Source organism: Apteryx mantelli, unplaced genomic scaffold, assembly GCF_036417845.1.
Source record: "Apteryx mantelli isolate bAptMan1 unplaced genomic scaffold, bAptMan1.hap1 HAP1_SCAFFOLD_289, whole genome shotgun sequence".
Classification (NCBI taxonomy): domain Eukaryota; kingdom Metazoa; phylum Chordata; class Aves; order Apterygiformes; family Apterygidae; genus Apteryx; species Apteryx mantelli.
The window spans coordinates 1-15241 of record NW_027118641.1 but is presented as its reverse complement, the minus strand read 5'-3'; the positions used below and the strand labels follow the sequence as shown (position 1 = coordinate 15241).

General features: G+C 69.4%; 1 protein-coding gene and 1 long non-coding RNA gene across 3 annotated transcripts; both read left to right on the top strand.

The window, feature by feature from the left end:
- Positions 1 to 204: 204 nt before the first annotated feature.
- LOC136996238 (tumor necrosis factor ligand superfamily member 12-like) lies at positions 205 to 5104 on the top strand. 2 transcript variants are annotated; one of them, XM_067317167.1, is made up of 7 exons: positions 205 to 762; positions 2450 to 2491; positions 2607 to 2664; positions 3173 to 3238; positions 3446 to 3481; positions 3905 to 4029; positions 4813 to 5104. In XM_067317167.1, the coding sequence occupies exons 1-7, from the start codon at positions 616 to 618 to the stop codon at positions 5062 to 5064; spliced, it is 726 nt and encodes a 241-aa protein (XP_067173268.1). In that variant the 5' UTR covers positions 205 to 615; the 3' UTR covers positions 5065 to 5104. The 2 variants fall into 2 exon arrangements, with proteins under 2 accessions (XP_067173268.1, XP_067173267.1); XM_067317166.1 differs by lacking the exon at positions 205 to 762 and having other exon boundaries at positions 1991 to 2491.
- Positions 5105 to 7083: 1979 nt separating this feature from the next.
- Positions 7084 to 14765, top strand: LOC136996240 (uncharacterized). Its single transcript, XR_010887534.1, has 4 exons — positions 7084 to 7196; positions 8299 to 8362; positions 14173 to 14220; positions 14651 to 14765. It is a non-coding gene; the product is annotated as an uncharacterized lncRNA (long non-coding RNA).
- The last annotated feature ends 476 nt before the right edge of the window (positions 14766 to 15241 follow it).

Below are 15241 nucleotides of genomic sequence, written 5' to 3'. Positions count from 1 at the left end.
CGCGCCCTCGCTCCGCACCCTCCGCCGGCCGCTTTGCACGCTCGCGCCGCTGCTTTGCACGCGCACGCTCCCTCTCCCGGCTCCTTTGCGCAGCCCCCTCGCTGCTTTGCACACGCACGCGTTTATTTTGCACGCTCCGCACCCCCTTCCCGGCTGCTTTGCACGCTCGCGCCGCTGCTTTGCACACACACACACACCCCCCCCCAGCTCATCTCGCCCCCTCTCCCGGCTGCTTTGCACCGTCCCCTCGCCGCTTCGCTCATCCGCGTTCGCTTTGCACCCTCTCCTGGCTGCTTTGCACGCTCGTGCCGCTGCTTTGCACGCGCACGCTCGCTCTCCCGGCCGTTCCGCGCCGTCCCCTGGCTGCTTTGCACACGCGCGCGCGCGCGTTTCTTTTGCACGCTCCGCGCGTCCCCCCCCTTTCCCAGCCGCTTTGCAGCCCGGCCGCTGCGGCGCGAGGCCCCGGCGGCCGGGCCGCGCTCCCCCCGCGCTCGCCCCCACGTCCTGCTTCCTGCGGCGGCGCCGCCGTCCCGTCCCGTCGCGCCCCGCGTGCAGCGCCCGGCGCAGGCCCAGGCCCAGGCGCAGGCCCAGGCGCAGGCCCAGGCCCGGGCGGCGATGGGCCGGCTCCGGGGCTCGGGGGCGCTGCGGGGCGCCCGCCTGGTGCTGCTGGGCTCCGCCGCCGGCGCCGCGCTCAGCCTGGCCGGCCTCAGCCTGGGGCTGGCGCTCGGCGCCTGGGCCCGCGGCGCTGCGCCCGCCGCGCAGGTGAGGGGCCGCGCGGGGCGGTGGTGGTGGGGGGGGGGGGCGCGCGACGGGGCCGCGGGGGGGGCGGCGCGATTGCGCTGCGAACGCCGCGCGGTTGCACCGGCAACGCGCCGCGAACGCACTGGAAAAGTTGTGCAATTGCACTGCAAACACCGTGTGATTGCACCGGCAACGCGCCGCGAACGCGCTGCAGAAGTTGTGCAATTGCACTGCAAAGGTTGTGCGATTGCACTGCAGAGGTCGTGCGATTGCACTGCAGAGGTCATGCAATTGCACTGCAAATACAGGGCGATTGCACTGAAAACACTGTGCGATTGCACTGGCAACACGCTGCAAACGCGCTGCAGAGGTTGTGCGATTGCACTGCAAATACAGGGCGATTGCACTGCAGAGGTTGTGCGATTGCACTGCAAAGGTCGTGCGATTGCACTGCAAACACAGGGCGATTGCACTGAAAACACTGTGCGATTGCACTGGCAACACGCTGCGAACGCACTGCAGAGGTTGTACGATTGCACTGCAAATACAGGGCGATTGCACTGCAAAGGTTGTGCAATTGCACTGCAAACACTGTGCTATTGCACTGGCAACACGCTGCAAACGCACTGCAAAAGTTGTGCTATCGCACTGCAAAGTTTGTGCGATTGCACTGCAAAAGTTGTGCGATTGCACTGCAAATGCCATGCAATTGCACTGGGAACATGCTGCGAGTGCACTGCAAAAGGTGTGCAATTACACCACAAATGCTGTGCGATTGCACTGGAAATATGCCACCGACGCACTGCAAAGTTCGTGTGATGCCACTGCCAAACAGGTGCAATTGCACTGCAAATACTGTGCGATTGCACTGGCGACACATCGCAAATGCGCTGCAAAAGATGTGTGATAGCACCACAAATACAGTGCGATTGCACTGGAAACACGCCGCAGAGGCACTCTGAAGGCTGGGTGATCGCGCTGCAAATACTGCGCGATTCTGCTGCAAATATTGTGCAATTGCGCTGGGAGCACAGTGCAAACGCAACGCAAAGGCAGTGTGATTGCACTGGAAATGCTCTGCTAATGCTGCACACGGGCGCTGCAAACTCACTGCAAACGGGCTGCAAACGCACGGCGGAAAAGCTGCCAACGCACAGCAAACGCCCTGCGAGTTCACTGCGAGCGCCGTGCAAACACGCTGCGACCCCGCTGCAAACGTCACGCAAACCTGCTGCAGGTGCAGCGCGAGCGCTGTGCAAACGTTGTGCAAGGACCGTGCAAACGCTGGGCAAACGGTGCAAATCCCGTGCAAAACGCTATGCAAACGCCGTGCAAACGCTGTGCAAACACCATGCAAACGCTGTGCAAACCCTGTGCAAACTCCATGCAAACCCTGTGCAAACGCTATGCAAACGCTGTGCAAACACCATGCAAACCCTGTGCAAACCCTGTGCAAACGCCGTGCAAACGCTGTGCAAACACCATGCAAACGCTGTGCAAACGCCGTGCAAACGCTGTGCAAACTCCATGCAAACGCTGTGCAAACTCCGTGCAAACGCTGTGCAAACGTCTCACAAACCCCGTGCAAAAGCCCGGCGCGAACCCCACCAGCACGGCCAGGCCGGGGGGGCCCAGGCGTCCGGGCGGGGGAGGGGGCAGAGCCCGGACGCCTGGGTCCCGGGGGGGTCACGGCCCCGTCTCTCCCCAGGCGCTGCTGCAGGGGGGGGCGTCGGCGCTGGAGCCGCCCGGGGTAGGTGCCGGTACCCCCCGTTTACACCCCCTTTACCCCCCTTTCTCCCCGTTCACACCCCATTTGCCCCATTTACACCCTTTTTACCCCCATTTCCACCCCCCCCCCCTTGCAGCTCCTGCCCCGGGGCCTGAGCCAGGAGCAGCCCCGGCCGCCCCGGCACCGGCGCGCTGGTGAGTGCCCAGATGCCTGGGCCCCTCGGACGCCTGGGTCCCATGAGGGGGGATGGGGCCATGCCCGGACACCTGGGCCCCTCGGACGCCTGGGCCCCCTGGGGGGGGATGGGGCCATGCCCGGACACCTGGGCCCCCTGGACGCCTGGGTCCCATGAGGGGGGATGGGGCCATGCCCGGACACCTGGGCCCCCTGGATTCCTGGGTGCCCTGGAAGGGTGGGGATGTGCCCGGACGCCTGGGCCCCCCGGATGCCTGGGCCCCCCAGGGGGGATGGGGCCATGCCCGGACGCCTGGGCCCCTCGGACACCTGGGCCCCCTGGGGGGGGATGGGGCCGTGCCCGGATGCCTGGGCCCCCCGGATGCCTGGGCCCCCCAGGGGGGATGGGGCCATGCCCGGACGCCTGGGCCCCTCGGACACCTGGGCCCCCTGGGGGGGGATGGGGCCATGCCCGGACGCCTGGGCCCCCCGGACGCCTGGGCCCCTGCACCCTCACTGCCGTTGCAGCGCCCCGGAAGAGGCCCCGAAGCCGCAAAGCTGCTGCCGCCCCGGCCTGGGCCGCCCACTACGAAGGTGAGGGGGGGCCGGGGGGGCACCCAGGGGTGGGGGGCACCTGGGGGGCCGGGGGGGGCACCCAGGGGCAGATCCCCTCCCCCGGATGGAAGACCCAGGCGTCCGGGCGCCCTTCCCCCAGCCCGCGAGGGCCCAGGCGTCCGGGGGGCCCAGGCGTCCGGGGGGCCCAGGCGTCCGGGCGCCCGTGACCGGGTGCTGCCGTTGCAGTTCAGGCCGGAGCGTCGCGGGACGGGATCCTGGCAGGTAACGGGGGGGGGGGGGCCCGGACGCCTGGGTCCCTCCCAGCCGGGGGAAGGGGGGCTGTCCCCGGGGGGGGGTCTCTGTCCCCATGGTGTCCTGGAGTGTCCCCATGTCACCCCATGTCCCCATGGTGTCCCCATGGTGTCCCTGTGCCCCCGGCATCCCCGTGTCCCCCCGATGTCCCCACGGTGTCCCCATGTCCCTGGTGTCCCCATGGTGTCCCTGTGCCCACAGTGTCCCCATGGTGTCCCCATGTCCCCCCATGGTGTCCCCCCAGTGTCCCTCCAGTGTCCCCATGGTGTCCCCATGTCCCCATGCCCCTGGCATCCCCGTATCCCCCCGATGTCCCCATGGCGTCCCCGTGTCCCTGGTGTCCCCACGGTGTCCCCACGGCCCCACGCTGCCCCCCCCCGTGTCCCCACGCAGAGGCGGACGGGACGATCCGGGGCTGGGCCGAGTCACGGCTCAACGCGACGTCGCCGCTGAGCTACGACCCGGCGAGCGGCGGCTTCCGCGTGGCCCGGCCGGGCCTCTACTACCTCTACAGCCAGGTGCGCCGGACGCCGGGGCCCCTCGGACGCCTGGGCCCCTCGGACACCGGGGCCCCGGGAGGGGGGAGAATCAGCACCCGGACGCCGGGGCCCCTTGGACACCTGGGCCCTGGGAGGGTGGAGGGTCAGTGCCGGGACGCCTGGGCCCCTCAGACACCTGGGCCCCCGGACGCCTGGGCCCCTTGGACACCAGGGTCCCAGGAGGGTGGAGGGTCAGTGCCAGGACACCTGGGCCCCTCAGACACCCGGGCCCCCAGACGCCTGGGCCCCTTGGACACCAGGGTCCCAGGAGGGTGGAGGGTCAGTGCCGGGACGCCTGGGCCCCTCAGACACCTGGGCCCTGGGGGGTGAGGGGGGAGGTCAGCACCCGGACGCCTGGGCCCCCAGGGGCTTGCGCAGGGTCAGGGTGGGGGGGGTGAAGCCACCGCGGCCACCCGGACACCTGGGCCCCCGGACGCCTGGGCCCCCAGGGGCGTGCGCAGGGTCGGGGTGGGGGGGGTGACGCCCCCGCTCACCCGGACACCTGGGCCCCCAGGGGTTTGCGCAGGGTTGGGGTGGGGGGGTGACGCCCCTGCTCACCCGGATGCCTGGGCCCCCGGACGCCTGGGCCCCCAGGGGCGTGCGCAGGGTCGGGGTGGGGGGGGGTGACGCCCCCGCTCACCCGGACACCTGGGCCCCCGGACGCCTGGGCCCCCAGGGGCTTGCGCAGGGTCGGGGTGGGGGGGGTGACGCCCCGCTCACCCGGACGCCTGGGCCCGTCCCCCCCCCCCCCCCCCCCGGCAGGCGCACTTCGACGAGGCGGGCACGGCCTACCTGAAGCTGGAGGTGGCGGTGGGGGGGGCGCTGGCGCTGCGGTGCCTGGAGCAGCTGCCGCCGCCGCGGCCGGGCGACGCCGGGGCCCGTTTGCGGGGCTGCCGCCTGGGGGGGCTCCTGGCGCTGCCGCCCGCCGCCCCCCTGGCGCTGCGCACCCTGCCCCGCGTCCGCCTCAAGCCCGAGCCCTACCTCACCTACTTCGGCCTCTTCCAGGTGCGCTGAGGGCCGGCCCGGACGCCTGGGCCCCCTCGAGGAGGCGGGGGGGGGGGGGGTCCGGACGCCTGGGCCCCCTCGAGGAGGCGGGGGGGGGGTCCGGACGCCTGGGCCCCCTCGAGGAGGCGGGGGGGGGGTCCGGACGCCTGGGCCCCCTCGAGGGGGGGGTGTGTGGCCCGGACGCCTGGGCCCCCTCGAGGGGGGGTGACCCGGATGCCTGGGCCCCCTCGAGGGGGGAGAGTGGCCCGGACGCCTGGGCCCCCTCGAGGAGGCGGGGGGGGGGGGGGTCCGGACGCCTGGGCCCCCTCGAGGAGGCGGGGGGGGGGTCCGGACGCCTGGGCCCCCTCGAGGAGGCGGGGGGGGGGTCCGGACGCCTGGGCCCCCTCGAGGGGGGGTGTGTGGCCCGGACGCCTGGGCCCCCTCGAGGGGGGGTGACCCGGATGCCTGGGCCCCCTCGAGGGGGGAGAGTGGCCCGGACGCCTGGGCCCCCTCGAGGGGGGGTGACCCGGACGCCTGGGCCCCCTCGAGTGGGGAGAGTGGCCCGGACACCTGGGCCCCCTCGAGGAGGCGGGGGGGGCCCCGGACGCCTGGGCCCCCTCGAGGGGGGTGTGTGGCCCGGATGCCTGGGCCCCCTCGAGGGGGTGTCTGGGTCCCTTGGGGGGGGCTGGATGCCTGGGTCCCTCTGGGGATGACCCGGACGCCTGGGTCCCTTTGGGGGGGGGTGACCCGGACGCCTGGGCCCCCTCGGCAGGGGACCAGACGCCTGGGTCCCTTGGGGGTGGCCCGGACGCCTGGGCCCCCTTGGGGGGGGGGGGAACCTGCACTCCTGGGTTCCTCTGAGGGTGACTCGGACGCCTGGGTCCCTTCGGGGGGGGGGGGGGGCCCGGACGCCTGGGCCCCCTGGGGCAGCCTGGGAGCACCGGCCTCCCCCCCCCCCCCCCCAGGGCCAGGCCTCATTGGCTGTGGGGTGAGGAGGCGGAGCCACAGGAGGCCCCGCCCCCCGGGGCACCCAGCCTGCGGGGGGGGGGGGAGGGCGGCAGGGGGAGATTTTATATCAGAAATTATAATTATGTATAAAATAGAGATACGAGAAAACGAGACGGTCTGCGTGGTGGCGCCCGGACGCCTGGGCCCCTGGGGGCGGGGGGGGCACCCGGACGCCTGGGTCCTCCGGTGGGAGCGGGTTCCCCGGACGCCTGGGCCCCTTGGCGGGAGCAGAGCACCCGGACGCCTGGGCCCCTTGGGAAGGAGCAGGTTGCCGGACGCCTGGGCCCCTGGGGCAGCGGGGTGCCCGGACGCCTGGGCCCCTTGGCGGGAGCAGGTTCCCGGCCGCCTGGGTCCCCGGGGCAGGGCAGGGCGGGGCGCCCGGACACCTGGGTCCCTTGGCAGGAGCCGGAGGTTTCCGGCCCTGCAGGTTCCTCCCCACCTTGCGCAAGATCCCGGCTCGGGGCCACCCCGGACGCCTGGGCCCCTGCCGGGGGGGGGAGGGGGGGAAGGAGGGGGCACCCGGACGCCTGGGCTCCCTCTCGCCAGCAGCACCAAGACCGCAGGGCTCGGGGGCGCCCGGACGCCTGGGTCCTCGGCGCAGGGGTAGGGGCAGGTGGGGCGAGGGGGGGGAGCGCCCGGACGCCTGGGCCCCTGGCAGAGATCGGGGGGGGGGAGCCCAGCCTGGACGCCTGGGCCCCTTGTAGTGGTCGGGGGGGGGTCCCGGACGCCTGGGCCCTCAGGAGCAATCGGGGGTCCCGGACGCCTGGGTCCCTGGTAGTGACGCAGGGGGTCCCGGACGCCTGGGCCCCTGGGAGAGATCAAGGGTCCCGGACGCCTGGGCCCCTGGTAGCAGCTGAGGGTCCCGGACGCCTGGGCCCCTGGGAGAGGTGAAGTGCCCCGGACGCCTGGGCCCCTGGTAGCAGCTGAGGGTCCCGGACGCCTGGGCCCCTGGGAGCAGTTCGGGGGGGGAGGGAGGCAGGTCAGAGGCAGGGGGAGCGCGGCCCGGACGCCTGGGCCCATGGGGGCGGGGGGGGCGGTGGCTGGCGGGGGGGGCGGCCCTGGGGGCCCTGCTGTGCCTGGCGGCGGTGCTGGAGCAGCGGCGGGAGCTGGGGGCGCTGCGGGCGCAGCTGGAGGAGCTGCGGGGGCGGCTGCAGGTGAGCCGGACGCCGGGGCCCCCCGGACGCCTGGGCCCCCTGGGGTGGGAGGTCCCGGACGCCTGGGTCCCCGGACACCTGGGTCCCTGGGGTTGGGGGGGTCCCGGACGCCTGGGTCCCCGGACACCTGGGTCCCTGGGGTTGGGGGGTCCCGGACGCCTGGGTCCCCGGACACCTGGGTCCCTGGGGTTGGGGGGTCCCAGACGCCTGGGTCCCCGGACGCCTGGGTCCCTGGGGGGGTTGAGTCCCGGATGCCTGGGTCCCCGAACACCCGGGTCCCCCGGACGCCTGGGCCCCCAGGTTGGGTGGGTCCCAGACGCCTGGGCCCCCTGGGGTGGGAGGTCCCGGATGCCTGGGCCCCCTGGGGTGGGGGGTCCCGGACACCTGGGCCCCTGGGGTGGGGGGTCCCGGACGCCTGGGCCCCCTGGGGTGGGAGGTCCCAGACACCTGGGCCCCCTGGGGTGGGGGGGTCCCGGACACCTGGGTCCCTGGGGTTGGGGGGTCCCGGACGCCTGGGCCCCCGGACGCCTGGGTCTCTGGGGGTCAGGGGGTCCCGGATGCCTGGACCCCCAGGTTGGGTGGGTCCTGGACACCTGGGTCCCCTGGACACCTGGGTCCTTTGTGGGTGGCCCGGATGCCTGGGCCCCCTGGGGTGGGAGGTCCCGGACGCCTGGGTCTCTGGGGGTCGGGGGGTCCCGGACGCCTGGGCCCCCGGATGCCTGGGTCCCTGGGGGGGTTGAGTCCCGGATGCCTGGGTCCCCGAACACCCGGGTCCCCCGGACGCCTGGGCCCCCAGGTTGGGTGGGTCCCGGACGCCTGGGCCCCCCGGGGTGGGAGGTCCCGGACGCCTGGGCCCCCAGGTTGGGTGGGTCCCGGACGCCTGGGCCCCTCGGGGCAGGGAGGCCTCGCGGCGGGAGCAAGGCCCCTCCCGGACGCCTGGGCCCCGGGGCTGGCGGCAGCCGGTGGCGCTGCGTGTCCAGGCGTGTCCTCACATGTGCGCCGGGCTGGGTGACACATACGTGCCGGGTGCCGGCCGGGGGGGGGGTGGTGGGGGTGGCACCCGGACGCCTGGGCCCCCGGCGTGACCCCTGCGCCCTCGCAGGACCCCTGGGGCGGCCGCGACCGCCGGGAGCTGGGGACCCCCCCGGCGAGAGCCTGGGAGTCCCGTGAGTGTGGGGACACGGGACAGGGGGGGACGTGGAGGGACATGGAGGGACATGGAGGGACATGGGGACATGGAGGGACATGGGGGACATGGAGGGACATGGGGACATGGGGGGACATGGGGGGACATGGAGGGACATGGAGGGACATGATGGGACATAGGGGGACATGGGGGGACATGGAGGGACATGGAGGGACATGGAGGGACATGGGGGGACATGGAGGGACATGGGGGGACATGGGGGGACATGGAGGAGATGGAGGGACATGGGGGGACATGATGGGACATAGGGGGACATGGAGGGACATGGGGGACATGGAGGGACATGGGGGGACATGGAGGGACATGGAGGGACATGGAGGGACATGGAGGGACATGGGGGACATGGGGGGACATGGAGGAGATGGAGGGACATGGGGGGACATGATGGGACATAGGGGGACATGGAGGGACATGGGGGACATGGAGGGACATGGGGGGACATGGAGGGACATGGGGGACATGGAGGGACATGATGGGACATAGGGGGACATGGAGGACATGGAGGGACATGGGGGGACATGGAGGGACATGGAGGGACATGATGGGACATAGGGGGACATGGGGGGACATGGAGGGACATGGGGGGACATGGAGGGACATGGGGGACATGGAGAGACATGGAGGGACATGGGGGGACATGGGGGGACATGGAGGGACATGATGGGACATGGGGGGACATGAAGGGACATGGAGGGACATGGGGGGACATGGAGGGACATGGGGGACATGGAGGGACATGGAGGGACATGGGGGGACATGGAGAGACATGGAGGGACATGGGGGGACATGGGGGGACATGGAGGGACATGGGGGGGACGTGGGGGGACATGGGGGGACATGGAGGGACATGGAGGGACATGGAGGGACATGAGGGACATGGAGGGACATGGGGGACATGGGGGGACATGGAGGGACATGGAGGGACATGGGGGGACATGGAGGGACATGGGGGGACATGGAGGGACATGGGGGGGACATGGAGGGACATGGAGGGACATGGGGGACATGGAGGGACATGGGGGGGACATGGGGGACATGGAGGGACATGGAGGGACATGGAGGGACATGGAGGGACATGGAGGGACATGGGGGACATGGGGGACATGGAGGGACATGGAGGGACATGGAGGGACATGGGGGGACATGGGGGACATGGAGGGACATGGAGGGACATGGGGGGACATGGAGGGACATGGAGGGACATGGGGGACATGGAGGGACATGGGGGGACATGGAGGGACATGGGGGGGACATGGAGAGACATGGAGGGACATGGGGGACATGGAGGGACATGGGGGGACATGGAGGGACATGGGGGGGACATGGGGGACATGGAGGGACATGGAGGGACATGGAGGGACATGGGGGGACATGGGGGACATGGGGGGACATGGGGGGGACATGGGGGACATGGAGGGACATGGAGGGACATGGAGGGACATGGGGGGACATGGGGGACATGGAGGGACATGGGGGACATGGAGGGACATGGAGGGACATGGGGGGACATGGAGGGACATGGAGGGACATGGAGGGACATGGGGGGACATGGGGGACATGGAGGGACATGGGGGACATGGAGGGACATGGAGGGACATGGGGGGACATGGAGGGACATGGAGGGACATGATGGGACATAGGGGGACATGGGGGGACATGGAGGGACATGGGGGGACATGGAGGGACATGGGGGGGACATGGAGAGACATGGAGGGACATGGGGGGACATGGGGGGACATGGAGGGACATGGGGGGACATGGAGGGACATGATGGGACATGGGGGGACATGGGGGGACATGAAGGGACATGGAGGGACATGGGGGGACATGGAGGGACATGGGGGACATGGAGGGACATGGAGGGACATGGGGGGACATGGAGAGACATGGAGGGACATGGGGGGACATGGGGGGACATGGAGGGACATGGGGGGGACGTGGGGGGACATGGGGGGACATGGAGGGACATGGAGGGACATGAGGGACATGGAGGGACATGGGGGACATGGGGGGACATGGAGGGACATGGAGGGACATGGGGGGACATGGAGGGACATGGGGGACATGGAGGACATGGAGGGACATGGGGGGACATGGGGGGACATGGGGGGGACATGGGGGACATGGAGGGACATGGAGGGACATGGAGGGACATGGGGGGACATGGAGGGACATGGGGGGGACATGGAGAGACATGGAGGGACATGGGGGGACATGGAGAGACATGGAGGGACATGGGGGGACATGGGGGGACATGGGGGGGACATGGAGAGACATGGAGGGACATGGGGGGACATGGAGAGACATGGAGGGACATGGGGGGACATGGGGGGGACATGGAGGGACATGGGGGGGACGTGGGGGGACATGGGGGGACATGGAGGGACATGGAGGGACATGGAGGGACATGAGGGACATGGAGGGACATGGGGGACATGGGGGGACATGGAGGGACATGGAGGGACATGGGGGGACATGGAGGGACATGGGGGGACATGGAGGGACATGGGGGGGACATGGAGGGACATGGAGGGACATGGGGGACATGGAGGGACATGGGGGGGACATGGGGGACATGGAGGGACATGGAGGGACATGGAGGGACATGGAGGGACATGGGGGACATGGGGGACATGGAGGGACATGGGGGGACATGGGGGGACATGGAGGGACATGGGGGGGACATGGGGGACATGGAGGGACATGGAGGGACATGGAGGGACATGGAGGGACATGGGGGGACATGGGGGACATGGAGGGACATGGAGGGACATGGGGGGACATGGAGGGACATGGAGGGACATGGGGGACATGGAGGGACATGGGGGGACATGGAGGGACATGGGGGGGACATGGAGAGACATGGAGGGACATGGGGGACATGGAGGGACATGGGGGGACATGGAGGGACATGGGGGGGACATGGGGGACATGGAGGGACATGGAGGGACATGGAGGGACATGGGGGGGACATGGGGGACATGGGGGGACATGGGGGGGACATGGGGGACATGGAGGGACATGGAGGGACATGGAGGGACATGGGGGGACATGGGGGACATGGAGGGACATGGGGGACATGGAGGGACATGGAGGGACATGGGGGGACATGGAGGGACATGGAGGGACATGGAGGGACATGGGGGGACATGGGGGACATGGAGGGACATGGGGGACATGGAGGGACATGGAGGGACATGGGGGGACATGGAGGGACATGGAGGGACATGATGGGACATAGGGGGACATGGGGGGACATGGAGGGACATGGGGGGACATGGAGGGACATGGGGGGGACATGGAGAGACATGGAGGGACATGGGGGGACATGGGGGGACATGGAGGGACATGGGGGGACATGGAGGGACATGATGGGACATGGGGGGACATGGGGGGACATGAAGGGACATGGAGGGACATGGGGGGACATGGAGGGACATGGGGGACATGGAGGGACATGGAGGGACATGGGGGGACATGGAGAGACATGGAGGGACATGGGGGGACATGGGGGGACATGGAGGGACATGGGGGGGACGTGGGGGGACATGGGGGGACATGGAGAGACATGGAGGGACATGATGGGACATAGGGGGACATGGAGGGACATGGAGGGACATGAGGGACATGGAGGGACATGGGGGACATGGGGGGACATGGAGGGACATGGAGGGACATGGGGGGACATGGAGGGACATGGGGGACATGGAGGACATGGAGGGACATGGGGGGACATGGGGGGACATGGGGGGGACATGGGGGACATGGAGGGACATGGAGGGACATGGAGGGACATGGGGGGACATGGAGGGACATGGGGGGGACATGGAGGGACATGGGGGGACATGGAGAGACATGGAGGGACATGGGGGACATGGAGGGACATGGAGGGACATGGAGGGACATGGGGGGACATGGGGGGACATGGAGGGACATGGAGGGACATGAGGGACATGGAGGGACATGGGGGGACATGGAGGGACATGGGGGACATGGAGGGACATGGAGGGACATGGGGGGACATGGGGGGACATGGAGGGACATGGGGGGACATGGGGGGACATGAAGGGACATGGAGGGACATGGGGGGACATGGGGGGACATGGAGGGACATGGAGGGACATGATGGGACATGGGGGGACATGGGGGGACATGAAGGGACATGGAGGGACATGGGGGGACATGGAGGGACATGGGGGACATGGAGGGACATGGAGGGACATGGGGGGACATGGAGAGACATGGAGGGACATGGGGGGACATGGGGGGACATGGAGGGACATGGGGGGGACGTGGGGGGACATGGGGGGACATGAAGGGACATGGAGGGACATGAGGGACATGGAGGGACATGGGGGACATGGAGGACATGGAGGGACATGGGGGGACATGGGGGGACATGGGGGGGACATGGGGGACATGGAGGGACATGGAGGGACATGGAGGGACATGGGGGGACATGGAGGGACATGGGGGGGACATGGAGAGACATGGAGGGACATGGGGGGACATGGAGAGACATGGAGGGACATGGGGGACATGGAGGGACATGGAGGGACATGGGGGGACATGGAGGGACATGGAGGGACATGGGGGACATGGAGGGACATGGAGGGACATGGGGGACATGGAGGGACATGGGGGACATGGAGAGACATGGAGGGACATGGGGGGACATGGGGGGACATGGGGGGGACATGGGGGACATGGAGGGACATGGAGGGACATGGAGGGACATGGGGGGACATGGGGGACATGGAGGGACATGGGGGGACATGGAGGGACATGGGGGGGACATGGAGAGACATGGAGGGACATGGGGGGACATGGAGAGACATGGAGGGACATGGGGGACATGGAGGGACATGGAGGGACATGGGGGGACATGGAGGGACATGGGGGACATGGAGGGACATGGAGGGACATGGGGGGACATGGAGGGACATGGGGGACATGGAGGGACATGGGGGGACATGGAGGGACATGGAGGGACATGGGGGGACATGGGGGGACATGGAGGGACATGGAGGGACATGAGGGACATGGAGGGACATGGGGGGACATGGGGGGACATGGAGGGACATGGAGGGACATGGGGGGACATGGAGGGACATGGGGGACATGGAGGGACATGGAGGGACATGGGGGGACATGGGGGGACATGGAGGGACATGGGGGACATGGAGGGACATGGAGGGACATGGGGGGACATGGAGGGACATGGAGGGACATGGGGGGACATGGGGGGACATGGAGGGACATGGGGGACATGGAGGGACATGGGGGACATGGGGGGACATGGGGGGACATGGAGGGACATGATGGGACATAGGGGGACATGGGGGGACATGGAGGGACATGATGGGACATGGGGACATGGGGGACATGGGGGGACATGGAGGGACATGGAGGGACATGGGGGGACATGGGGGACATGGAGGATATGAGGGACATGGAGGGACATGGAGGGACATGGGGGGACATGGAGGGACATGATGGGACATGGAGGGACATGATGGGACATGGAGGGACATGGAGGGACATGAGGGACATGGAGGGACATGGGGGGACATGGAGGGACATGATGGGACATAGGGGGACATGGGGGGACATGGAGGGACATGGAGGGACATGGGGGGACATGGAGGGACATGGGGGACATGGGGGGACATGGAGGGACATGGGGGACATGGAGGGACATGGGGGGACATGGATGGACATGGAGGGACATGGGGGGGGACACAGGTGACACCGGTGACGCGTCCCCAGGCACCCGGGCTGTGCTGCACCTCGTCCCCAACAGCCGCTTCAGCGTCGGTGCGTGTCCCCGGATGCCTGGGCCCCCGGTGGCTGGAGGGTCCCCAGGATGGGGGGGGGGCAGGGGGGGGGGTGTCCCGGACGCCTGGGCCCCCGGTGGCCTGGGGTCGGGGGTCCTGCGGTTGGGGGGGGGGGGGTCCCTGAGGTCCCGTGGGGTCCCATGGGTGCCATGAGGGTGACATGGAGGGGGGCGTCACCGAGGTGGCCTGGGGGGGGTCCCATGGGGTCCCATGGAGGTGACATGGAGGTGACGTGGGTGCCACCACGGTGGGACGTCACCGAGGTGGCCTGGGGGGGGGGGTCCCATGGGTGCCATGGAGGTGACATGGAGGGGGACGTCACCGAGGTGGCCGGGGGGGGGGGTCCCATGGGGGGGGGGGTCCCATGGTGGTGACACGGCGGTGACGGTGGTGCCACCGCGGTGGGACAGGCGAGGGGGACGTCACCGAGGTGGCCTGGGAGCCGGCGCTGCGCCAGGGCCGGGCGCTGGAGCCCGCGGGGCCCCTGGTGACCGTGCGGCGCCCCGGCCTCTACCTTGTCTACAGCCAGGTGACACCCGCGGCCCCAACGCGTCCCCAATGTCCCCAACGTGTCCCCCGTGTCCCCAACGTGTCCCCCGTGTCCCCAGTGTGTCCCCAATGTGTCCCCACGTCCCCATGTTCCCATGTGGCACCCCGGCCTCTACCTCGTCTACAGCCAGGTGACACCCGCGTCCCCAACGTGTCCCCATGTCCCCAACACATCCCCCACGTCCCCAATGTCCCCAACGTGTCCCCATGTGTCCCCAACGTGTCCCCATGTGTCCCCGTGTCCCCATGTGGCTCCCCGGCCTCTACCTCGTCTACAGCCAGGTGACACTTGTGTCCCCAACGCGTCCCCGATGTCCCTAATGTCCCCAACGTGTTCCCAACATGTCCCCACGTCCCCAGTCCCCCCTTCCGTGCCAGCCCCATGCGTGTGTGAGAGCCGCGTGCAGGCGTGTGCGAGCCGTGTTGGCGCGCGTCAAGCCGTGTCGAGGCAA

Excerpts from the sequence above, each read along its gene's own strand:
- LOC136996238 (XM_067317166.1), top strand. The coding sequence starts at position 2,060 with ATGCAAACGCCGTGCAAACGCTGTGCAAACACCATGCAAACGCTGTGC. Across the intron at positions 2,492-2,606 it reads CGGCGCTGGAGCCGCCCGGG|CTCCTGCCCCGGGGCCTGAG; the intron begins GTAGGTGCCGGT and ends CCCCCCTTGCAG. Across the intron at positions 3,482-3,904 it reads GCGGGACGGGATCCTGGCAG|AGGCGGACGGGACGATCCGG; the intron begins GTAACGGGGGGG and ends GTCCCCACGCAG.